The sequence below is a fragment of the Myotis daubentonii genome, chromosome 2 (genome assembly GCF_963259705.1).
Source record: "Myotis daubentonii chromosome 2, mMyoDau2.1, whole genome shotgun sequence".
Classification (NCBI taxonomy): Eukaryota; Metazoa; Chordata; class Mammalia; order Chiroptera; family Vespertilionidae; genus Myotis; species Myotis daubentonii.
In genome coordinates, this window is record NC_081841.1 from 194,575,483 (window position 1) to 194,600,721 (window position 25,239).

The 25,239-nt window shown below is 43.3% G+C and overlaps 1 protein-coding gene and 1 non-coding gene across 5 annotated transcripts in view; one reads left to right on the forward strand and one right to left on the reverse strand.

The window, feature by feature from the left end:
- The window catches only part of PSD3 (pleckstrin and Sec7 domain containing 3), a 526,912-nt gene that overhangs the window by 360,762 nt on the left and 140,911 nt on the right, over positions 1-25,239 (reverse strand). For 2 of the 4 annotated variants that reach the window (XM_059685226.1, XM_059685225.1), the window contains exon 1: positions 16,165-16,365. The exons of the other annotated variants lie outside the window; for them this stretch is intronic. In XM_059685226.1, coding sequence (XP_059541209.1) covers positions 16,165-16,192 — 28 coding nt within the window. In that variant the 5' untranslated portion in view covers positions 16,193-16,365. Of the gene's footprint in view, positions 1-16,164; positions 16,366-25,239 lie in introns of those variants that run through there. 4 annotated transcript variants of the gene reach the window in all.
- LOC132228891 (U6 spliceosomal RNA) lies at positions 2,134-2,240 on the forward strand. Its single transcript, XR_009451500.1, has one exon. It is a non-coding gene; the product is annotated as a U6 spliceosomal RNA (small nuclear RNA).

Below are 25,239 nucleotides of genomic sequence, written 5' to 3' on the forward strand. Positions count from 1 at the left end.
TAGCAGGCTAATTTTGAAGTTGATAATTCTGTATGGCCCAAAAATGATGTTATAAATATCCAAATCACCGCTGATTTAAAGGCTCATACAAAAGAAAACGTTTTAATTTTTTATGGAGATAGGAAGATAAAACTTCATTGAAAATAAAAACTGCATTAACAAAAATTAGTGCTTATCATTGTAAACTCAATTATTTTAGCTGTTTTAAACAAAACCAAAGTTCTTCTGAACGGGAATCATGCTATTATATGAAGGATCATTCCTTTTCTCCTCTTTACCGTCTTTCCTATCAGCACACAGGCTTTTATTTTCCCCATTTTAAAGGCCCTCTTGACTTCACTTTCCCTTCAGCTATGTTTCTCACCTTCCCTTTACAGTAAAAATCCTTGAAATAAGTGTCCACATTTGATGTTTTCACTTCTCTACTCCTGTTCTCTTGAAGCCTCACCAATCAACTTTTGGTCCACACTACTCCACCGACACTGCTGCTGCCAGGCTCACCAATGACCTCCCCATTGCTAAATCCCTAAGGAAATTCTTGACCCTTGGTTTTCCTCCTCCCTCATTAGCTGCTTTTTCTCATTCTCCTTTACTGGTTCCATCTCATCTCCCCAACCCAGTGTGGAAGTAGCCCAGGTTGTTGGTCCCGAACCTTTTTCCATCTACACTCACTCCTTGGTGAATTTCATCCAGTCTTCATATTCTGACAACTCCCAAATGTTTATCTCCAGCCCAGACCCCTCCTCTGAAATCCATACTAATATATACAACTGCCCACTGGACATCTCTAAAACTGAGCTCCTGACCTTTCCCCCGAATCAGCTTTTCCCTGTATGCGTTAGTTAATGCAATTCCATCCTTCATGCTGCATAGGCCATAACTCACATCTCACATTCAGCCAATCAGGAAATCTTTCCCACGCTTCCTTCATAATGTACCACTATGTCCAAGCCATCACCATCCCTCACTTAGCTCACTACAACAGCCTCCTAATGGTTTCCCTATTTTTGCCCTTGCCCACTTAAGTCTAGTCCAGCCGTGGGCAAACTACGGCCCGCGGGCCGGATCCGGCCCGTTTGAAATGAATAAAACTATTGAAAAGAAAGACCGTACCCTTTTATGTAATGATGTTTACTTTGAATTTATATTAGTTCACACAAACACTCCATCCATGCTTTTGTTCCGGCCCTCCGGTCCAGTTTAAGAACCCATTGTGGCCCTCGAGTCAAAAAGTTTGCCCACCCCTGTCTTATGAGACACAGTAGTAATGTGTTCTCTTAAAACATAAGCAGTATCATGCCACATCCTTATTTAAAACTCTCCATCAGCTGCTCTGCTCACTCTATATACAAGCCAAAGCCCTTTCAATAGCCTACAAGACCAGAGGCCTACAGGAGTGGGTGTCTGCTCTTCTCCCTGCTCACTATATTTCATCACCCTGGTCATGCAGTTCCTGGAAGGCGGAAGCCTGCCTCAGCCTCAGGAATTCTCACTTGCTGTGCCCTCTTCCTGAAGCACTCTTCCCAGCACAGCCACATGACCTCCCTTCCCCTCCTTCAGACCTTTCATCCCATGTCACCTCAGTGAGGCCATCCTTGACCATTGTCTGTAAGTGCAATTCCCCCCATTCCTAACCTCCCTCCCCTCCCCTCTGCTTTATTTTCCCCCAAAGTACTTCATATACACAAACACACATACACAGAGTCTGCCTCACCTTGCAAGAGTAAGATTTTGTGTGTGTGTCTATTTTGTTGACTGCTATGTATTCCCGGTACTTGAAATAATACCTGGTACACATTGGAGGCACTCAATAAATATATGTTTAATAAACATATGGATAAATGAGAGAGGACAGTGACACAGAGCTGTATATGATCTATGATAGTAGATCATGCAGTGTTTTTAAATGTTATATTTTACCAGGGCACTTTGTATGCATATACATATTCAGATATTGCAGAAAAAACAAAGCTGGTCCCATTTGATAATAAAATTAACATCATACAAAACCTGAATAATTATAAAGCAATAAGTCTCTAAATTGAGAGATGCTCTAAAATAACTCCAAGGTACCAGGATCTCTCAAAATCCTTGATCTTGCTTCACCAGAGTACATTGAAAAGATGGTCTAAAGTGACGGCTTTGGCAGCACACATACTAAAATTGGAACAATACAGAGAAGATTAGCATGAACCCTGCACAAGGATGACACACATATTCATGAAGTGTTCCATATTAAAAACAAAACACACATACACACACACACACACACACACACACACACACAAAGAAAGGAAAAATGGTCTCAATATATCCACCCTACCTGAAGCAGGGAAAGTCACCAGGTCAGTATTATGGACTTTGATTTTCCAAAAACGATAGAGAAATTATGACACAAAGTACAGAGTACTTAATGTTTTAATGATGTATAAAATCTAGGTGTGACCTACTTTCAGTGAACCTCTGGACTCAAGCGTGAGAGAAAACATGGAGTTGTTGTTAGACTATAAGAATGCGTACACTCAATGAACAGACATATTTTCATAAACCACATTTTAAAAGAACTTAAAATTATCGTCCAGGTAAAAGGAAAGCCAAGTGATTTCAAAAAACAGAAACAGAAATAAATTATTCAGGAGGGAAGTAACTCCGCACACAAACAGTCATGATAGGCGGCAGATAATAGGCAAATGTAACTTAAAACAAAAATGGAAAGAGTGTCCTCATTCCTCTACTTCATAATATTAATTCGCACACGCTATTACCAGGTTTGCTTTTGTTTCTGAAGTTATGCATACAGTAGAAGCTCTTTCCCAACCTCCAATTAGCCGATCCAGGATGCACAGTCACCCTGTAAATCATCCCAGCTGATGCCCATTATTACTCCGTGCCCCCAGCCAGTAATCAAGACACTGGCAAACTCATGGAATTCTGCTCCTACCACTGAGCTCATTGTTACTAAGAATCAGTGTGTTTGCTCCCAAACTGATTTGTGGCGGTTGTTTGCTACTGAAATTATGTAATTTCATTAAATGTTATACAAAATAACTATACAGAGATATAAAAGTCGTTTCCGTGAAAGTGGAATGCTTGAGAAACAAGACATTAAATGGCCATCAGATAATTCTACCAACAATGGTTTATTTTTAAATTGTGTTTACTAAATAGAGGCAAAATACAAATTACAAGTTATTTGTCACATATAGATTCATGATGCAAACATCCCTATATACATCAAGAAATTATCATTATCCTTTTAACTTCCCTGTGAACCTTCTTGATATATAATGATTTTTTAGATTAAAATATTGTCTCACTGAATCGCAGATATATTTATTTTAGCAGTGCGTCTGAAAATTTGGCTTTAATTACTCTGAGCCTATTTAGTTATTTGAAATATATAAATTGTTTTATATATAAATAAAATGAAAATATGTTTCAAGTAAATATATCTTTACTTAAGCTCCAAATTTAGAATATTGTGCTGTGTTTCATTTGACTTTTTTTCCCCCAAACAGGACCCATCAACACAAGACACAATCAACTGACATTCAAACAACACAAGGAAGGTAGGAAGAAATGAATCAGGAATGAAAAAAAAAAAGATAAAATCAAAGGAATGAATAAAACAGTTCTCTAAAACCGTTAGATCACATCAGGCAAACACAGCCCAAGTCTTTATCTGCTCTATCAGATACCTCTGCCAGAAATTCACAGTAACACATTAGTCTTATCTTTTGTGCTCTAGGCTGTCATTCCTAAGAAAGCTCTGATGAAAGTCACACACCTGGAGCTCTACAAGCAGCCCATGAGCGCTATCTGCAAAGTAGGGAGAATTCCACTTTCCAAAAACAGTAGATGCAATGAACCCCACAGTGAAGCCAACAGCAAAAAATGATTAGGCCAGAAATCCTACTGACTGAAAATTCCACCCCACTGCAAGACAAGACTAAACGTTAGAGCGCCTACCTCGTCTGTCCACACATTCTCAGCAGGGTTCCTGGGCTTAGCTATGTTTAACTCACTCACTGAACAAACATTTATGGTGCCAAAGCACCACACAAAATACAAGAATTTTCTTCTTGTCTTCCACACTGCATACCTACAGGCAATCAAAGTGTAGGGTACAAGAAAGATCAGTTTTACCATTTAATAGCTGTGTGACTTTAAGACAGTGGTTCTCGACCTTCCTAATGCCGCAACCCTTTAATACAGTTCCTCGTGTTGTGGTGACCCTCAACCATAAAATTATTTTCTTTGCTACTTCATAACTGTAATTTTGCTACTGTTATGAATCGTAATGTAAATATCTGATATGCAGGATGTATTTAGACGACCCTGTGAAAGGGTCATTCGACCCACAGGTTGAGAACCGCTGCTTTAAGAATAGAAATAATCCCCCTTCCACCCGGGTAAGCATAACCTACCACCCAGGTCACACTTACTGTTCACTTACTAGTTGACTGTTTCCTTGCTGCAGGCACTGTTCTAAGCCCTTCGCAACCATTAAGCATTAGTGAGGTATTCTACTGGGTAAAGAGGCAGTTCAACAAAGACATTAAAATACCTTCCCAAAGGGCCACAGCTCGAAGGTGGCAGAGCCAGGATGCCACTCAGACTGTCAGAGTCAAGACACACTCTAACCACTACACTGCACTGCTGCTCCTTGGTGACAGAGTATCCTTTAAGACAGGGGTGGGGAACCTTTTTCCTGCCAAGGGCCATTTGGATATTTATAATATCATTTGAGGGCCATACAAAATTATCAACTTAAAAATTAGCCAGCTATATTTGGTCAAACATTTAATTAACTCACCCCTAATGCCTTGGCAGGGCCAGACCAAATGATTTCTCGGGCTGCTGGACAGTCCCCACCCCGCCTTTAAGAGGACAGGCAACTGAGTCTCCCTCCCCTGTTAAAATGAGCTGGCCCAACCTCACATTTATCAAATTCTTTAGGAGACCATGAAAAACAACCCAAAACAAGAAAGTGTAAGGGTTACACCTGGTATAAAATGCCATCTATTTTGTTTTTCATGCCTTCTTTTCCCAATAGGCTTTCATGGAGATGTTTGTGGCTATGGGAGGCCTCCAAGGATTCAATAATGATAAAAGCAAAACAAAAAAACATGAACAGGGAGGAAAAGAGGAAGGAGGAATACGCTCAAGAGTGTGCTGGCAACCTTATGACTTGGAAATATTTGTGAGTCTGGTTTAAAATATTTTTAATTTTTACTTTTCAAATACAGTTTACTTTCAGTAATATTTTGTATTGGTTTCAGGTGTACAGCATAGCGGTTAGATATTTATATAACTTATGAAGTGATCCCCCTGATAAGTCTAATACTCAATTGGCACCACATATTCCCTATGCTATATCCCCATGACTATTTTGTAACTACAAATCTGTACTTCTTAATCCCTTCACCTCTTTCTCCCTAAACACGCCCGTTCTCGTCTGGTTTAAATTTTTGTAGTAGAACCATGTCTACTACCTGAGGGGAGGGGAAGAGCATTTGGGTTGCCTCGGATCAAGAGCAGTAGCTGTGGTAAGCAAAGTAGCCAGACTGGCTGGGTAGGCTCTTTGTAATCACCCTCAGTGAGGCATGTTTGTCACCTGGAAACCACTCCCACTAAAGAGGTCTAATTAAGTTCTAGGGGAAACCACTAAAAGGTCATTATTATCACCAGTTTAGATCAGTTTCTCAGGTGATCTCAATCACCTGGGGGTGATTATGAGAAGCGCTACCTCAGAACTACTGAACCTGAACCTGAACCTTCAGGCGGCCCTAGAAATCTAAAACCAGCTGATCCTTCAGATAGACAAGTTTGGGAAACACTATTTAGATCATAAATTATGGGACCTAAAAAGATCACGAGGTGTCTTCTAGGTAGGTGTCCTCTCCCTTTTAAACAGTTCTCTTGTCTAATTCAGGAGGAAAGCACTATTTTCTATTCATAAAAGTCTGAAAAGAGAGGATTTCCAAAGTTTCCTTTCAATACACAGAAAGGTCTCAAATCCTCTGAGCTCTACAATCCTCCCAAGTAGCGTAGCTTAGCTTAGGCAAAGGTTAAATCCATCCTTTTTTCCCAACCCAAAACAAAAGGGGTGATATTCATTACACAAATCATTTTACAAATCATTTTGTTGACTGACTTCAGCAAATATGTGAGGCCCTATACGTGTGTTAAGCCCTCTCGTGTTAAGATAAAGAACCTCACTTTTACTTCAAAGGATAGGAATATGAACGTGAAAAGACAATCCATAAAAGTTTATTCTATTTAATAAAAGGCTAGTATGCAAATTGACCAAACGGTGGAACGACCAGTCGCTATGACATGCACTAACCACCAGGGGGCAGATGCTCAACGCACAGCTGCCCCCTAGTGGTCAGTGCGCTCCCACAGGGGGAGTGCCGCTCAGCTAGAAGCCAGGCTCATGGCTGGCGAACTCAGCGGCAGTGGCGGGAGCCTCTCCCACCTCCGCTGCAGGTGGGTGGTAAGGAGCAAGGAGTCCCAGACTGTGAGAGCCCTGGACTGCAAGAGTGATGTCCGCCTGCCGGCTTAGGCCCGATCTCTGGGAATCGGGCCTAAGCCGGCAGGCGGACATCCCCCAAGGGGTCCCGGACTACGAGAGGGCACAGGCCGGGCTGAGGAACCCCCTCCCCAGTGCACGAATCTCGTGCAATGGGCCTCTGGTCTAATAATAAACTTGTATCAGGAATACATAAGGAACTTTCACAATTCAATAATAAAAAGACAAATAACCCAATTTAAAAAGACAACCTAATTTTTTAAAAAGGTCAAAGGATCTGAAAAGATGTTTCTCCAAATAAGATATTCAAAGAGCCAACAAGCATATGCAGAGAAGCTCAACATCACTGGGTAAATGCAAAACCTCAATAAGACATCACTCCATACCCACTGAGATGGCTAAAATCAAAAAGAGAGAAACTAACAAGTATTGATGATGATGATGTGGAGAAATAAGAAGTAATATATTGCTGACAGGAATGTAAAATAGTGCAGCACCTATGAAAAAGTTTGGCAATTCCTCCAAGTGTTAAACACAGAGCTACAATATGACCCAGCAATTCTACCCTTCAGTATATGCCTAAGAGAAATGAAAGCATATATCCCACAAAAACCTGTACATGAATGCTCACAGCAACACTATTTCTAATAGCCAAAAAGTGGAAACAACCCATTATCTACTGAATCCTATCTAATAAAAGACAAAAAGGGTAATTAACCTCCACTATGCTTCCCATTGGCTAATCAGCAAGATATGCAAATTAACTGCCAACAAAGATGGTGGCCAGCAGCCACACAGCTGAAGTGAGCAGGAGGTTTGCTTGCTCCAGTGATGGAGGAAGCCAAGGTTCCCCACCTGCCGTGGCCTGGCTCTGAGCCCGAAAGCAACAGAGTTTCAATTATAGAAGCTAAACAAACCCCAGATACCTGCTTTCAGCTGGCCACGGCCTCAGAGCTGGGAGGGCCAGTGACGGCAACAATGTGTCAATTATAGAAGGTAAATTCCAGAATAAAAAAAAAGAAAGAAAAAAGGAGAGGCTGGGAGCTTCAGTTGCCTGCCAGCCTGAAAACGACCCTCAGCCCCTCACCCAGACTGGCCAGGCACCCCCATGGGGACCCCCACCCTGAAGGGGGTGTGGCCAGCCTGAAAACAGCCATCAGCCCCTCATCCAGGCTGACCAGGCACCCCAGTGGGGACCCCCACCCTGAAGGGGGTGTGACCAGCTGCAAACAGCCATCAGCCTCTCACCCAGGCTGGCCAGGCACCCAAGCGGGACCCCCACCCTGATCCAGGACACCCTTCAAGGCAAACCAGCCAGCCCTCACCCACGCACCAGGCCTCTATCCTATTTAGTAAAAGGGTAATATGCAAATTGACCCTAACAGCAGAAAGACTGGGAATGACTGGTCACTATGACACACACTGACCACCAGGGGGCAGATGCTCAATGCAGGAGCTGCCCTCTGGTGGTCAGTGTGCTCCCACATGGGGAAGCTCTGCTCAGCCACAAGCCAGGCTGATGGCTGCCAGTACAGCAGTGGTGGTGGGAGCCTCTCCTGCCTCCTCAGCAGCGCTAAGGATGTCTGACTACAGCTTAGGTCTCCTCCCCGCTGCCCGCTGGCAAGTGGACATTCCCCGAGGGGTCCCAGACTGCAAGAGGGACACCCCCCCCCATGAGTGCACAAATTTTTGTGCACTGGGCCTCTAGTTAGTAAATAAAATGTGACCTGTGTATTCAATTAATATTATTCAGCAATAAAAAGGAATGAAGTATTAATACATGCTACAACATGGATGAGTGTTGAAAACATGCTAAATGAAAGAAGCCAGTCACAAAAGGCCACATATTATATGATTCCATTTATATGATAAATGCGGAATAGGCAAATCCATAGAGACAGAAAGTAGATTAGGGGTTACCTGGGTCAGAGGATGGGAGCAATAGTGAGATTAGAAAGTGACAGCTTATGTGTCCAAAGTTTGTCCCGGGGTGATGAATATACTCTAAAGTTGACTATGAGGATGAATGCACAATTTTCTAAAAATCACTGAATGTATACGCTAAGTCAGTGGTTCTCAACCTTCTGGCCCTTTAAATACAGTTCCTCATGTTGTGACCTAACCATAAAATTATTTTCGTTGCTACTTCATAACTGTAATGTTGCTACTGTTATGAATTGTAATGTCAATATCTGATATGCAGGATGGTCTTAGGCGACCCCTGTGAAAGGGTCATTTGACCACCAAAGGGGTCGTGACCCACAGGTTGAGAACCGCTGCTCTAAGTAGATGAGTTGTGTGGTATATAAATTTTATCTCAATAAAGTTGTTTTAAATGAGAATGATCCCACTCCCCCCAAAAAAGAAGAATCCTATTTAACCTCCATGAGCCTCAATTTCATCTTCTGAAAACAGGGATACTACTTATCTTACAATATTGTAAAAAAGATATAAGATATAAATTTACATACATATACACACACACACAGTGCTTCACACAGTGTGTCTGGTACATAATAAATACTGAATTCATGTTATTCCTCAGCTCTTCCTATTCCCACATTTTTGCATTGTTATGTTTTGATATCATTGTGTCTTCACCACAAGTTACAACACTCAAAACTGGAATGTATTCCAACAAAGGCCTAAATATGAGAATTCTGTCATGTTTTCACACATACTAAACTCAAGGCTATTCCTAAATGTCTAACCTTGGAGAAACTCCAGAGTCTGCATATGTGGCTGTCTATCTCCAAGATCTGTCACTAAGAAGTATTTGGAGATAGGCTCTAGGCCGGTAGCTCAGTTGGTTAGATCGTCATCCTGACACCAAGGTTATGGGTTTAATCCCTGATACAAGAATCGACCAATGACTGCATAAATTAGTGGAATAATGAATTGATGTTTCTGTCTCTTTTCCTATCTCTCTAAAATCATTTTTTTAAAAAAACATTTTTAAGTATTTGGAGATAAAGGATAAGATTTGTTTTCTCCATTCCTCATCTTAGTGTGTCCTATCCCCAACTGTGGTGCAGAAGCACCTCTACAACCATGTATTAAAAACACTGAAAAGCCATTGGCCCTCCAAGACAGCTATGCAGGGGTCCCAGGAAAGACCTTAGCCCTTAGCTATCCAGTACTACCCACCTGGATACTCTTTGTGACGCTATCCAGATTCAAAGGGGCCTGAATCTATGGAACTATCCGTACGTTGCAACAAAAAAGGTGGACTACGTACACATTCTCACCATCTCTGTAAGTTCTCAAACAATTCACAGCCATCTCTTGAATTGACATAACAGTAGATTCTCAGCCAGACACGGAAGTTTTTCCATTTAATCAAAAGCTGTTCTTCCATCTTGCTGAGTATTGTCAATTGTGTACTGCCCGTTTCACAATTCATTTTCTTTTTTCAGGAGAGGTCCTACCTTCGAATACATTTTCTTTTTCTATTCACTTTCAATGCTTTTACTTCCACTTTAGTTGCATTAAATCCCAGGCTTCCATACACTCTCGCTGCTTTTGTACTTATCAGACACGATGGGGTAAATGTGTGCCAAACTCAAAACTTAGCAAAGCCCAATTGGTAAACACATCATAAGCAACCAGATAGTGAAGTGGAAATTGACTGCCCAGGACAACCAATGACATCTATTAAAGCATTTTTGCTCTAGAGCTGTGCTGTCAAATATATTGGCCACTGACCATGTGAGGCTACTTAAATTCACTGAAATTAAATAAAATTTAAAATTCAGTTCTTAAATCTCCCTAACTCCCTAAATGTGCTCTCAGCAGTTACCTGAGCCTACCAACTATCATATTGGACAGGACAGAGCATGAGGTTTCATTGAACAATACTGACTTGGAGTAACTTCATATAAGTCTGTAAGTTCTGAGTTCTTGGGCACAGTAGTTTTACTATTTACAGATCATGAGGTTTCTCTCTCAGAAGTAAGATCCAAGTGCCTCTGAATGTTCTTGGCAGATTTTCTTAGTGGTTAGTGTACAAGGTTTTTGGAGCTTAACCCAGAGCTTGGCACATGGTAAGTACTTAATATTTGCTGAATGAGTTCATGAAGAGCATATTAATGTCTGTGTTGCAGTTTCTGCTCTGATTTACTTATAGATATTAGCTAATGAAAAGTGATGGGATTTGTTTTCCTATATGGGAGATTTCTATAGGGAGAAGTAAGCCTCAGCAGGTGGGGTAGGAAGCTCATGGACCCTTCAGAGCCACAAGAAATGAAGCTAAAAAAACATAAACATCTGCCACAAAGAAACTCATATTCAAATGAAAAGTTTCAGAACCAAGGAAACATCTCGCTGCTTCTTCCAACACCCACTACTTGTAGCTTTTAGAGCCATGAAGGGAAGGTCAATGGAAGATCACAGAGCCTGCAGCCATTTCTCAGTATTTTCCCTGTATAACTTGTGCTAGAGAATGATTTAATCACACAAAAGCAGCGATCATCTCTTGCATTGTCTGTGCTGCTCACTGACACCTCGGTCTCCATTTGCATCGGTGTCCTATGACTCAATCTAAACTGTGCCTATCAAATAACTTCTTGGAAAATAACTGTTGTTGAAAACTGAAATTCAAAAAAGCATGTCAATTTTCATATACAGAGAAAAGCAGTTCTATGGGCCCTTAACCAATAATCTCCTGAAGCCCAACAAAAGAAGCTACATCTGCTTCTATTGAAGTTTTTCTACCCCCCTTGTTCACAGACCAAACAGCCATAGGAAGAGCCAAGCTGCTCCACTTCTATAATTCACGTTTCCTTAGCGAAAGTCTGGGGACAGAAGGCGAGAGAAGCAGGGAGCAGCTGCTGCCTGATCTTCTTATGAATGCCCCCCACTCATTCCCCATTCTCCTCCTCATTGTTTCAGACTCCTTTTCTCAACAACTGAAGTCCCAGCCCATTGGGTGGGGGAGGGGGAACAAGGAAAAGCAGCCTTCTCTGTGTCTACAACTACAGTTGTAGAAAAGTGAAGATCACGTCTATGAAGTGATGTAATTAGAAGTTAAAATAGTTAAGCCTTACATTCTATTCTAAATTGTTAATCTGCTTTATTCTGAATTCCAAGTAATTATTTATAGCTGTTTGGAAGTCCTTACATGTGGTCCTACATTGATCCCTGTAGAAAATTATACATACAAGTTCTATCTCTTGAGCCAAAGAGCAATATTTGTCCCACTATGTGAGCCAACAGATATAAAAAAAAAACGGTTGTTGATAGATTAATCATTCAATTTCAGATTCCAAGACCCACAGAATCTAAATATTAGAACCAAAAAGCTCAGTTTCTGCAACACACAATGCTAGCTCGGAGAGCATAATAACAGAATGGTGGGTAAGGAAATTGGACTGCCTGCATTTCCACTCCGCTCTGCCACTTATCATCTATGTTATGTAACCACTCCAGACTTCAGAATAGAGATTACAGTACTGACCTCATGGGGTTGTCATGGGGAACAGAGGGAGGTAATCTGTGTTAAAGCACATAATAAGATCTCAATAAAGATTAGGTGTGCTTGTAACAATGCATCATACCTGAAAGCATTACTTAAACATGCTCCAAAAGTTAGGACTTAAGGTTAAACTTAAAGGAAAATGCTTTCCAGACAACCCACAAGAAAATACTATATAAAAAAAGTGCCCCAGGCTCAGGTCAAAATGTTGACCTTCCCACTAAATCCCAAACTCCAATAATGAACTTTTTAAAAATATCCATGAACATGGCCCGGCTGGCATGGCTCAGTGGTTGAACATCAACCTATGAACCAGGAGGTCATAGTTTGATTCCCAGTCAGGGCACATGCCTGGGTTGCAGCTCGATCCCCAGTATGGGGCATGCAGAAGGCGGTCAGTCAATGAGTCTCTCTCGTTACTGATGTTTCTTTTCTATCCCTCTTTCCCTTTCCTTTCCTCTCTGAAATCAAGAAAAATAATTTTTAAATAAAAATATATAAAAAATAAAATATCCATGAACGTGTACAAATTATTCATCTGATTTGTAGCCACAGAAAAAGGAGTTTAAAACTAGATGGTTGTTCACAGTTAAGCAGGCCCTGGGTCTCATGTGAAGATGGGGGAGAGGAGCTGGTGACTCCTTCACACCATAGGTGCCCTCCAGAGAGAAAATGCTTCACCACCTCTGTGCCCTGAAGTGTCAACAAAGTCCCTGCCCGCTTGGCACCATGGGCCCCAGTTTGTTGACCTTCTGCTCCCAGTGAAAAAACAAAGACTGCAGGCTCATGTGCTATTTTTATATAAATAAGATAATAAAAGCAAAGATTAGTTATTAATGATCTGAGTCACACCTTATTTTTGAACGAGGCATGAAAATTTGTTAATTTGGATTTAGGTATAACTTGTTAACTGCAAGCTGCAAATTATCCTTTTTCTCCACTATGATCTGCAACAGTGGCTGGCATTGCCACTTGTCACTGCAACCCACACTAGTACTTTTGGAGAGTGTGGGAAATGTCCTGGGAAGATGATCTTATAACTCGGAAACACAGGAAAGGTACAAAGGCATACACTCTCAAAAATAATGCCACCGCTGAAGTTCTCTCCAGCAAATCTCTGAGCCCGCATACAATATCGGACACAATACGAGCTGTTGAGACAGGGACACCCTGAACAAATGCTCTGGAGAATTTCATCTGGATCCTGTACTCCCCTAAAGTAAGGTTAGGCTGGTTGAACTGTAAAAGAACTCGGGACGAAGGGAGAGGCAGTATTCAGGGTGAAACCACCTCCACTCGTAGCAAAGGGAAGCCAAGGACAGCTCTGCTGGGCCCAGACTGCAGGGGAAACCTGGAATGTTGAGAACCCTCAAAGCAGCAGTGATCGGAGGTTCGGCTGGACCCAGCCTTCCATGAGCCTGATTCACATCCCCAGGTAAACAGATTTTGGTCGCCTACTGGTCACCAGATTACTTTTCACAAACTGCTTAAACCTCAATCATGTCTGAATTCATTTCTAAACATTAGGAAGGATCGCATTCCATTACTCACCTCCTAATCCAACCCAAGCCCAAAGAAATGCTCTTTTCATAATTGCCAAATGACAACATTACCTCAGGTAAACCTCAAACAAACCAGTCTGGAGGCCAAAGCACACACACATAGTAACGTTCACACGGTTTTTGCTTCAGCACTTCTTAACCAGGACTCAGATCAGCCCCTTGCCACACACACTAGGGTCTTAGATTATGAAGAACATGTGGCAAATGACTCCAGAATTTTTGAAGGAAAAATAAATCACCTCTAAAAGTAGTAATGCCCTAGATGTATTTTTTTTTAATGTAATGCCAGGCTAAATCCCACTCACATATTTTCAAGCAGGGTCAGTGAACAAATGTATCAACATTTTAGAAAGCAAATAGAGCCGTTCATGGAAAGTAACTCCAAATTTTCCTTTTCCAATGAGCTGATTTTCTGTCTTACCTCATTTTAAATTCTAAATCCCCAAGACTGACTATCCTATAAGGATTTCCAAGGTATCCCATGTATTTAAGCAAAATAGAACCTCTTGAGTACAATGTGCATCGCAAAGTATGTATTACTCTTTGGTCACAAATAAAGTGAACAGTACCAACAAAACTTTTCTTAAAGCCAACATACATTCAGATTTTCAAATCAAGCTTCTTATGCTTTCATTTTTTTAAAAAAACGAAAACATTCAACTGTGGAATTTCACCTTAAAATAAGGTTATTTTAGCTTTGCAGCTTTAATCACTTTCCCACACTCAATGGCCAAGAAAAAAGTGCTGATCTGTTCACAGAACATACAAACTGAGAGGTATTCAGACTGTGAAGTAAGAATGTATCCCTGGGTAAGTAATGCATATACATGTTTAGGCATGAAACCATAAAGTGCTAGATCCAGAAGGCTGAGAGCGCATCCACCCAATCCCCTCATCCTTAGAGGAGAACATTTTAGCTGCAGAGGTCCAACGATTTCCCCAGGAGAGTGGCAAAAACTCACCCAGTCAGTGACCAAACCTATAAACCAGGTGTCCTAGCTACTAGTCCAAGTGCTTTCCATGGTGCCGCTCGGCTCCGTGTAGCACAAACGGGATACATTAGTGAAATATCTACCAAACCAGGCAGAAATCATACAGGGTGGGGCAAAAGTAGGTTTACAGTTGTTCATACAGAAAATAATACAGTAATTAATAAATGATAATACAATAAAGCTGTTTTGCATATTCACAACTGTAAACCGACTTTTGCCCCACACCCTATATTTGAAACATGATTTGTGGATGGGTGTAAGAAAGCTGTAGAAGGACATGCATCCAACCACTAAAAAATGGTTGGGAAGGTGTAAATTCATTTTGCAGTTTTGCTGGTTCTGCTGAGTATGTTGCATTTTTTAGGTGCCAAAGAGGAATTCACTGACTTTTTAAAATACCTCTTGATTTGAAGAAGAAAAAAAAAAAACCTCTTAGAAAAGAAAGGATGATAAAGTATTTCTTGGAAGAGGAGGGAGAGTGCATGTCCTTTCTTTCAGCAGGGAACATCCTCCCCCCACTCCCCAAAAGCCAGCCAAACCTTCCCCTTGAAGATGCAGCTCAACTGCCAGCTCCTCTCAGAGGATTCCCAGCCCTTAGGCCAGCACCTCTGCTTCCTCTGGGTTCCTCCGTCAGAACCTCTGCAAGTGTCTCTCCGACTTGAGAGCGAGCTCCTTGACAGCAGACGTCCTGCCTCGCTCACCTGGCTATGGGGCTGTGCAAAGTCCTTTGCACATATCATATTCAATTACAGCTAATGAAATGAAGCATGTGTTCCCAGAATCCCACTTAGAGTAATTTTCCAGATCTCCCTCGTCCCCGCACCAACACCTGCACCGGCTCAATAGTTATTCCGGAGTGGAAATCCTGGTTCCCACCGTCGGGCAAACCGGTCTCTGGAAAATGAAATTGTAATGACCATGGTATCCTCTGCCTACTTACACCCTGTTTGACACCCTTCACCATCCAGGGGGGCGGTAAAACGAAACGTGTATTATTTAGGTCGCCGGCCACATTCTGAAGCCAGGTCCTCTAAAGGGTCATCTTTTTCTTTTTAAATCTCAGAACAGCATTTGCCAGCCACAACGCATAGCTGAAGACAACGGATAACCTGAAATGCATGCGGAAAAGAATGAAACGTCTTGAAAAGCTACCGGGGATAGGAGACCGAATAATCGTCCGTTGTCTCTCAGCGCAAGTTTGTGGATTTTTTTCTTCCCGATAGAGAAACGTGAGAGCCCCTCGATCCAAGAGCTGGCCCGCGGAGCACCACCGGCACCGGCACCTGGGGTCCGGCCCGGGGCTCTGCTTCGGACCATGAAGCAAGAACGGGCGCCCCGGACTCCCTCCCGGCCGGGCTCTCCGAGCGGAGGGTGCATTAACCCCCCGCCCGCCCGCCGCAAAGTTGGCCCCTCTCGGCTTCCAACAAACACAAAGGAAGAACGAGCAAAAGGAGAGCCGCTACCGGACCCTGCCCCGAAGGCACGAACGCGAGTGGCCCGGGGACCCTGGAGACCTGGGGAGCGACAAAGCCCCCCGAACCCGACCCGACCGGCCCGCGAGCTCCGCGCGGCCCCACACGCCCGGCCCGGGGTCTCGCTCACCGCGGCACTTCTTCCTTCCATCTTCCATCGCCCGCGCCGGGCCCGCCGCCGGCCGGGAGCCTCAGGGCGCGACTGCGGGCGGGCGGGCAGCCGGTGCGCTCCGGTCGGGCTCCCGGGACTGCGGACGGGCGCGGGCGAGGAGCCCGGCGGCGGAGAGCGGCGCGCACCCTAGCGGAGGCTGCCGCGCGGCCCCGGCGGTGCCCAGCGACGGCGGCGGGGGGCGGGGTCAGCGCGGGGGCGGGGCTTGGAGCGGGGCGGGGCTTGGGCGTGGTGGGGGCGGGCCCGGAGGGGAGGGGCCGAGCGGGCCGACGGGGTAGGGGGCGGAGGCGGGAGGGGGAAGACTAATGGGGAGAACGGGGTAAGGGGGCGCAGGCGGTACCCGGGGGTGGGGGCAGGAGAGCGGAGTCGGGTAGGGAAGCCTAGGGGCGGAGAGGGCAGGAAGGGTTGGGACCGGAGCGGAGGGGGAGGAGCGACAGGAAGGTGAGCGGGTGGAGGGGGCGGTGCCCCGGGGATCGGAGGGGTTGGAGGGGGAAGGAAGGGGTGGGAGAGGGCGGAGCCCCGGGAGTGGAAGGGGGCGGAGGGGAAGGGGGGACCCGTGCGGGCGGAGGGAGGGCCGGGGGGCCGCTCGGGGAAGAGGGGGAGGGCGGGGGGCCGGGCGCTGGCGCTCGGTGTGCCGGCGGGAAGCTGCCTGTTGCTTTGTCTTCCAGGTTTCCCACCCGAGGACAGTGAGAGGCTCTTCCCACGGTGGTTCCTCCGAAGAAGGGCCACGCGAGGGAGGCCTCGAGTGGGGCGCCTTCCCGCGCGGCCCCGGGACGGGCGCCCAGGAGTCCCCACGGGTCGGGATCCGCGAGGGGGCGTCCCAGGTCCGTGGGGGGCTTTGCCTCTTTAGGGAGCTCCCCGGGCGACCCACGAAAGATGCGATCCCCCGTAAGGCGGGGCCCGCCTGGGAGGACCAGCGCCCACCTCCGCCCTGCAGCTGGTCGCGAGAAAGTCTCTTCGCCTGACTGTGGGCGGTGGAGGCTGGGTCTGGAAAGGCGCCCTCCTCCGGCAAAGGGTCCGGAGACCTGAAAACCACCCCTAAGGGCCATTGCAGTCAAAGAGCGCTCGCCTTCCAGTTCACCCTTCGCCAGGTCTAAGCGCCTGGAGGTCGAACCCCAAGTGCCCGGTTGCATGGTGCTTGTGGTGTGTTTGTGTTACGACTTTAATGTCACGAAGACTAGACTTACTTTTGGGACAGTAGAAGATGCCCAAATAAAGGGAAATGGCCAAGCTTTGGTTTGGAGATACAGATTCAAGAGGAACCAGCCCACTTGATACAGCGAGTCTCCGAGTCTCCAGCCTCTGCTTTGACTGCCCCATTTGCATCTATCAGTCAGCCAGTGGCGCCTACCATGGGAACCAGAATGAGGGAGTGGACGAATGTATACAAATTCATTCCAGCTTCTGAACAATGATCTAAGTCCATCCACTCCCTGCGAGAGCAGCAGTTTGGTCAGATACGTAGGTTTTAAAGCACTCCAGTTACATGGGTATATTTCTCCTTTATAAAGTCTACCTTCATCCTTCCAGAAACACCCCACGAAGACCATCCCTGTTTGCCTATTCCTAATGAACTCCAGCCTTCTGTGAACCTTGGGGTCTCATGATTTTGTTGACAAGGAATCAGGAGTAAGAACATGTAAGCAAATAGTTCCTACCTGGGACCTGACCATGGGCCTGGTGGCCTTTGGAAAAGTAACCAACGTCTCCTAAAGGATTTTAAGCTGAATCTGAAATTATACCAACTATTCCCACACATAACTATTCATATAGGAGGCAGAGTGGACCTAGATGTATATGAGTTTACTAGTTAAGGGACCTGGGAATATTGTAATCTGAGCCTGTTTCCTCGATTATAAAATGAGGATGATAACGTGCAGGATTTTGATTAGCATGACACCTTATGTAGAGCTCCTGGTCCATAGTAGAGGTTCAATAAAGGGGCATTTCAAAAATTAAGCAAGCAATAGAATATGTTCCTCATTTTCATCACAAAGGAAGTGTATTTTGTGTATAAGTATTGTTGGGCTTTTTAAAATATTGAAAATAGAGTAAGAATCCCCATTTCTGCTAATCTAGCTCCCAGAGATCCCATGTGCCCAGCTCAAATGATCACAATAGTGCTCAAGTTCAGTGTCAGAATATACAAAAGGCCACCTTGGTAAAAGGAGGAAGGAGGCACACAGGCCTGCTGAACAGCAGCCTGTAAAAGAGGCATGGGCTGGTCTATACAGTACTATATTCCTCCCCACATTCTGCCCATGAGCCTAGTGTTTGTGGTGGAGAGAGAAACTATAAAGTAAGCAAGATGTCAGATGCTGGAGGTCGAAAGAATTGAAGTGGAAGTTAAAATTCCCTCACGCATTACTCAGGCATACAGTTAATCCTTACTATTTCTAAAAAAACAGTTTAAAATAACAGATTGTGGAATAATTTATTTCTTTGGTGCAAAACTGAATATTTATTTAGAATGGAGAAAATCTTTTCAAATACAAATTCATAAAAGTCAACTCCAGAAAAATCACACCTTTTTATTCACTGCCTTCAAAATATTTTTATTAATTAACCTCCTAAAATACCTCTTCAACACTTTCCCCCAATGTGTTTTGGCTGCACACTTTTGATCACTCCTTTGGAATAATTTTTCTTTCTTTCTTTTTTTTTTTTTAATTAAATCTTTATTGTTCAGATTATTACATTTGTTCCTCTTTTTTTTCCCCCCCATAACTCCCCTCCTCCCAATTCCCGCCCCACCCTCCGCCCTCACTCCCCACCCACTGTCCTCATCCATAGGTGCACGATTTTTGTCCAGTCTCTTCCCACATCTCCCACACCCCTTTCCCCCCCAAGAATAGTCAGTCCATTCCCTTTCTATGTCCCTGATTCTATTATAATCAACAGTTCATTCTGTTCATCAGATTATTTATTCACTTGATTCTTAGATTCACTTGTTGATAGATGCATATTTGTTGTTCATAATGTGTATCTTTACCTTTTTCTTCCTCTTCCTCTTCTTAAAGGATACCTTTCAGCATTTCATATAATCCTGGTTTGGTGGTGATGAACTCCTTTAGCTTTTCCTTATCTGTGAAGCTCTTTATCTGACCTTCAATTCTGAATGATAGCTTTGCTGGATAAAGTAATCTTGGTTGTAGGTTCTTGGTATTCATCACTTTGAATATTTCTTGCCACTCCCTTCTGGCCTGCAAAGTTTCTGTTGAGAAATCAGCTGACAGTCGTATGGGTATTCCCTTGTAGGTAACTGAGTTTCTTTCTCTTGCTGTTTTTAAGATTCTCTCTTTATCTTTTGCTCTTGGCATTTTAATTATGATGTGTCTTGGTGTGGTCCTCTTTGGATTCCTTTTGTTTGGGGTTCTCCGCGCTTCTTGGACCTGTAAGTCCATTTCTTTCACCAGGTGGGGGAAGTTTTCTGTCATTATTTCTTCAAATAGGTTTTCAATATCTTGGTCTCTCTCATCTTCTGGCACCCCTATAATTCTGATGTTGGTACGCTTGAAGCTGTCCCAGCGGCTCCTTACACTATCCTCGCATTTTTGGATTCTTTTTTCATTTTGCTTTTCCGGTTGGATGTTTTTTGCTTCCTCGCATTTCAAATCATTGACTTGATTCTTGCGCTCCTCTGGTCTGCTGTCGGGCGTCTGTATAATATTCGTTATTTCAGTCCGTGTATGCTTAGTTTCTAGTTGGTTCCCCAATATAAGATCGAGGGTCTTATTAGTTTTCGTGTAGATCTCATTAAGTTTATCGGCGGCTTCTAAACAGTTCTTGAGAGACCTTAAAAGTGTGGTTCTGAACTCTATATCTTCCATTGACAATTTTGTCCTGTTTCTTTGTCTCCGCATTTTGTTATGCTTCCTTGGTGCACCCCCTAGTGGTCTTTGTTTGCAGTCTTATAGTTAAACCTTGATTGTTGTAGCTAATTCCAGGGAGGGTTTGACCTCCAGGCCAAGTGGCTATGAGAATCAGCTGTGTCAGCAGTGAGAGAACTTCTGTCCTCTAGGGAGGTGCTAATCTAGCCTTTGCCTGAGGCTATCCGGCAAATGCCTCTGTGCAGGGCTTGGGCGGGGCGGGTCGCACAGAATCAACAGGGTGGGCCGGAGAGAGCAGTTATGGCGGCTCTCAGTCCTGTCCCCAGGGGCTCTGCCTCTCTGAGTCCCAGCACCCGCTGCAAAGCTGGGAGAGAAAGCTGCACTCGCTCTGACCGAAGCCAGACAGTCCCGCTTCTCCCGTTTGAGTCTGGGTCCCTAAAGACTCGCCCGGATCTGGTGCTCAGAGTCTGCGACTCCCTCCCGATTGAAAACAACAACCGCGCCCTCCGCCGCCAGCCTGCTCCGCGCACTCCGCACCTCAGAATTTGACTTCAGCACTGCGCCTCCTCTGAGTGTCCGTGTGCATTTCTCTTTCCTCCTAGTTGTAGGACTTCCACTCAGCCAGCGTTCCTGTGGTTCTGGGTGATGTCCCTTCCGTTTTTTGGTTTCACTTTTGAAGTAGTTGTTCAAAGCAGCAAACTCCGGCGTTAACCTATGCCGCCATCTTGGTTCTCTCCAGGAATAGTTTTTCTTAAACAGCTTTATTGAGCTATAATTCACATACCACACAACTCATCAATTTGAAGGGAACAATTCAATGGTTTTTGTGCAATCATCACCACAGTCAGTTTTAGAAAACTTTTATCATCCCCCCCCAAAAAAACCCCTATACTCTTAGCAATCACTCCTGTTTTCCCTCAACCCTCTCAGCCCCTGGCAACCCCTAATCTGCTCTCTGTCTTTATGGATTTGTCTGCACGTTTCATATAAATGGAATCACACCCTATGTGGTCTTTTATGACTGGTTTCTTTCACTTACCATAATGTTTTCAATGCTCATCCATGTGCAGCATGTATCAAAACTTTATTCCTTTTTATTGCCAAGTAATATTCCACGGTATGGATAGGCCACACTTTATTGACCTGTCCATCAGAGTTCTTCCACTTTTTGACTCTTCTGAATAATGATGCTGTAAATATTTTTGTACAAGTTTTTGCATGGATGTTATATTTCCATTTCTCTTAGGTATATACCTGCAGTACCATTTTCAGGCCATAAGTAATTCTATTTAACTTTATTGCCAAACTGTGTTCACAATGGCTACCTCATTTTATATTCCCATCGACAATAGGTTCCAATTTCTCCACATGCTAACCAACACTTACTACTGTCTATATTTTTTAGTATCACCATCCTAGTGGGTGTGGAGTGGTAGAATGATTCTGAAATCAAATGATCCTTTTTTATGGTACAATGCAAAGATAGTCCAGTCTTTTCTCTGGCATAGTTGATCAAAGGTTTTTTTGTTGTTGTTATTGACATTTTAGAAAAGTTCCTGCCTCACATTCATTATTGAAAATAACATGTACAATTTCAGTGTGTTGTCAAATTTGGGAAGACTTCTCAAGTTTCTTCATATGTGAACTGTAGGATTTCAGGACATTTAAGGTTTTCTGTGCAATGATTAATATTCAATGCTCAAATTTGAAACTCACTTTTATTAATATTTTGAGTTTTGTTCTTTCATATATGTCAGCTATTTCATGTCAAAAGAGCAAAAAGAAAACAATTTTTACTTTGTTCTATGGTTCATGCCTCATTATTTAATTTCTCAGACAATCCAAAGGTTTTAGAATATGCATTTTTTTAAGTTTTTATTTGAAATACAGAAATAACGCTAAACTTTACAGTATTTTCAATTAGAAGGGCTCTTATGTGTGCTTCAGTGTATAAATAGGATGCTTTATAAATCATATACCAACAGCATACAAACAGTTAATATACTAGAATAGAGAACATTAAATCTTGTTGTATTCCTAGCTTCTAGAACTGCACCTGGTGAATAGTAGGTAGTCAATAAATAGTAGTGCATTGAAAATTGCCATTATTTAAGGTAGAAGTATTCAAGTTAAATATACAACAAATGTTCAGCTCATTATACAACAATCTAAAATCACACTGTACTTGAATTTCAATAGCCCGAGGTACAACTAAAAGGATATGTCTAAGACAAAATTCACCATGACATCTCACTCCACTGAATACTGATTGAATGCTGGATGGATAAGATGATTAGGAAACAAGAAACAAAGAAAAATGTGGTTAGTGTGCTTAGGTGCCTGACAAATGTTTATTGAACATTTACTCTGTGTTGGTATAGTTTACTGACTGCAGCAGTAAACAAAACATCCGAGTCCTCGTGGAGCTTAGAGTCTAAGGAGCTTGGGGATACAGAAAATAAGCAAAACTAGTTAATATATATGATACTTTATGGTAATAATTGTTTTAGAGGAAAATAAAGGGGGTAAGGAATAAGGAGTGTGGCATGGGTGGGAGTAGATGGTTGTAAAGGGTATTCAGAGAAGACGACACTAAGAAGGTGAAATTTGAGTAAAGACTTAAAGGAGGTGAGAGAGGCAAACCATGCAGATACGAGAGGAACTGGAAATGCAAAGGCCCTGCGGGCTTGCCTGGTGGGTTCTGGTCACTTCAAAGAGGTCAGTGTGCCTAGGACTGAGTGAGAGGGATGGTAGTAAGAGACATGATGGGTGGGGTCTTGTAGGGCATTGCAAGGATCTGGGCTTTTAACTGACTTTGGAAGATTTTGAGCAGAAGAGTGATATGATCTGATTTATGTCTTACCAGGATCACCCTGTATGATGTGCCAGAAGCAGAGAAGTGAATTAGGAGGCTAATGCAACAGACCAAGCAGAAGATGATGGTGGCTTAGGCCAGGTGGTAGCAACAGAAGTAAAAAGTGTTCAGATTTTGGTCATATTTTGAAGGCTAAGGAAACAGGCTTTGCTGATGGATGGAGGGTGTAGGAGAAAGAGAGTCAAGGAAGGCAGCAAGGGTTTGGGGGTAAAATACTAGAAAGATGGAGTTGCATTAATTGATATGGGAAAGCGATGGAAGGAGCAGGATTGGGTTGGGAGATGAGGCCCTCAGATTTGCATGTGCTCAATTAGAGGTGCGTTTTAAATATCCGGCTGAAGTGCTGAGCAAATAGTTGGGTATGTGAGATCAGAATTCAGGGAAGAGGCTGGTGCTGGAGCTATAAATTTAGGAGTCAGAGTAAAGATGGTATTTATACCAATGACGTTAAATGAGATCACTAAAGGAGTGATGGTAAAGAGAACAGAGGGGAGGCCAAGGCGACACTGAGAAGTTAGGGAGTAAGAACCAGCAGAGGACACGAAAGGGAACAGCCAGTGAAGGAGGAGGAGAACAAATAGGTGTTCTTTAATGGAATATTTTCAGGTTATTCCTACATGAAACTTTTTCCTCTCTAACATTTGCAATTAGCACTTTCTCCGTACTGTCCTCTTCCTACATCCTGCAATCACTTCTCTTTTTATCCACATATCCTATTATTTTGAAGAAGAATGGAAGACAGTGTGGTATGCCTGTAACTCTAGCAATTTCTCACTTTGTCTCTACCTATATTTTTATGCCTGACCTGGTTATTAATATCTGTTCACCAATTTTTTGGGCAAAAATAATTACTTCTAGAATTAACTAAAAAGATATTTAATTAATGTATGCTTCCAGGATGATAAAAATGAACTCTTTATTAATTATTTTATAATTAATTTGTTCTTTTTGTTACAAAAGAAAATAACTACCAAACATAGCATCTTCAATTTTAACAAGAAAAATCTAATAAAATCAATATATGTATTAAAACCATGATGTTGAATAAACCCCAGTCCTGGTGTAACCAATACTGTCTTTATGATCTCTTCATTTAGGGAGAGAAAGTTTTCCCTGGCATTATCTGACAACATGACAGGCCCAGAAGCTGTTCAGCTCACTCATAGGCCCTCTAAGCACAGTGCCAATTCAGTAATTAAACTAGCCAGTCCAAACTTGACCTAGTATTAAATCTTCTTCCTGCTTAACTGGCGGTGTGCAGTGGTAAAGAGAGGATGAGTAATGTCCTCTGATCTTGCAGCCCTAGGTACCCAGTGGACACCTCCTCTTCCTGATGAGTCTCTCTCCCTCCAGCCCATCCTATTGGATAAGCCCCAGAAGGTAGACTGTAGTCCAACTCTCTGGCACATGGCCCACATCTGGACCACAAGAAACACTCACTTGTCCCATGCTTCAGGCACTCTGGACGTGCAGGCTGATCCCAACCATGGAGCAGGGGCTCTCCCCGCTTCCCCAAAAGCACTGATCAACTCTCACAGGCAGTTTCCTGGGAAGGAACTTCTCCATGAGCTGGCTGGGGCAGGAGTGAGGCCACCCTGCTCAGTGTTTTCCAGCTACAGGGAACAATTTCAAAGTTCTCTAGGTGGTCACTTTAATTCCTTCACTAGGTTTAGGGTTGGAGAGTCACACCTCCTTTCCCCCCTAATGGATAATAGAGCCAGGCAACAGCTCCCATCACCGTCCCCTCGCACTCTCCTCATACGCTCACCTGTTTTTATAGCTTTGATCTGACTGTGGTGTGGGATCCAAGGCTGTGGAACAGCGTCTCAGGACCATTTCCTTAAAAATCTGCGCATGGGATGGAGGTCTGTCACCCATTCACTTTGATGTCTGTTGCACTGACACCTTAGGAGAACCTGAGACAGAAAAATCCCCGCTCCACCATCCTCTTACACTTCTTAGCTTCAGCCATAGCATTTGTTTTCTCACTACAGATACATGGGTACATATATTTGCATGGACATTTCATTACATACATTATCTATTGTACCTCTAGATATAGACTTAATCACCTCCAATTCAGATTTCTATGTTTGGAGGTGATGATTCTGCATGTTTGGTACCCTTGGGGACAGATATAACTGAAAAAAAAATCCTATATCTACATCTAGTCCAGGCCACCACAACCACATTGTGAATATTGAGACACTTCTTATTACCTATTCCTTATACTGTCCTGTCCTGTCCAGTTCGATGAGTTCTAACCACATATAGCCATTTAACTTTAAATGAATTTAAATTAAATAAAAAGTTTAGTTTCCCAGTCTCACT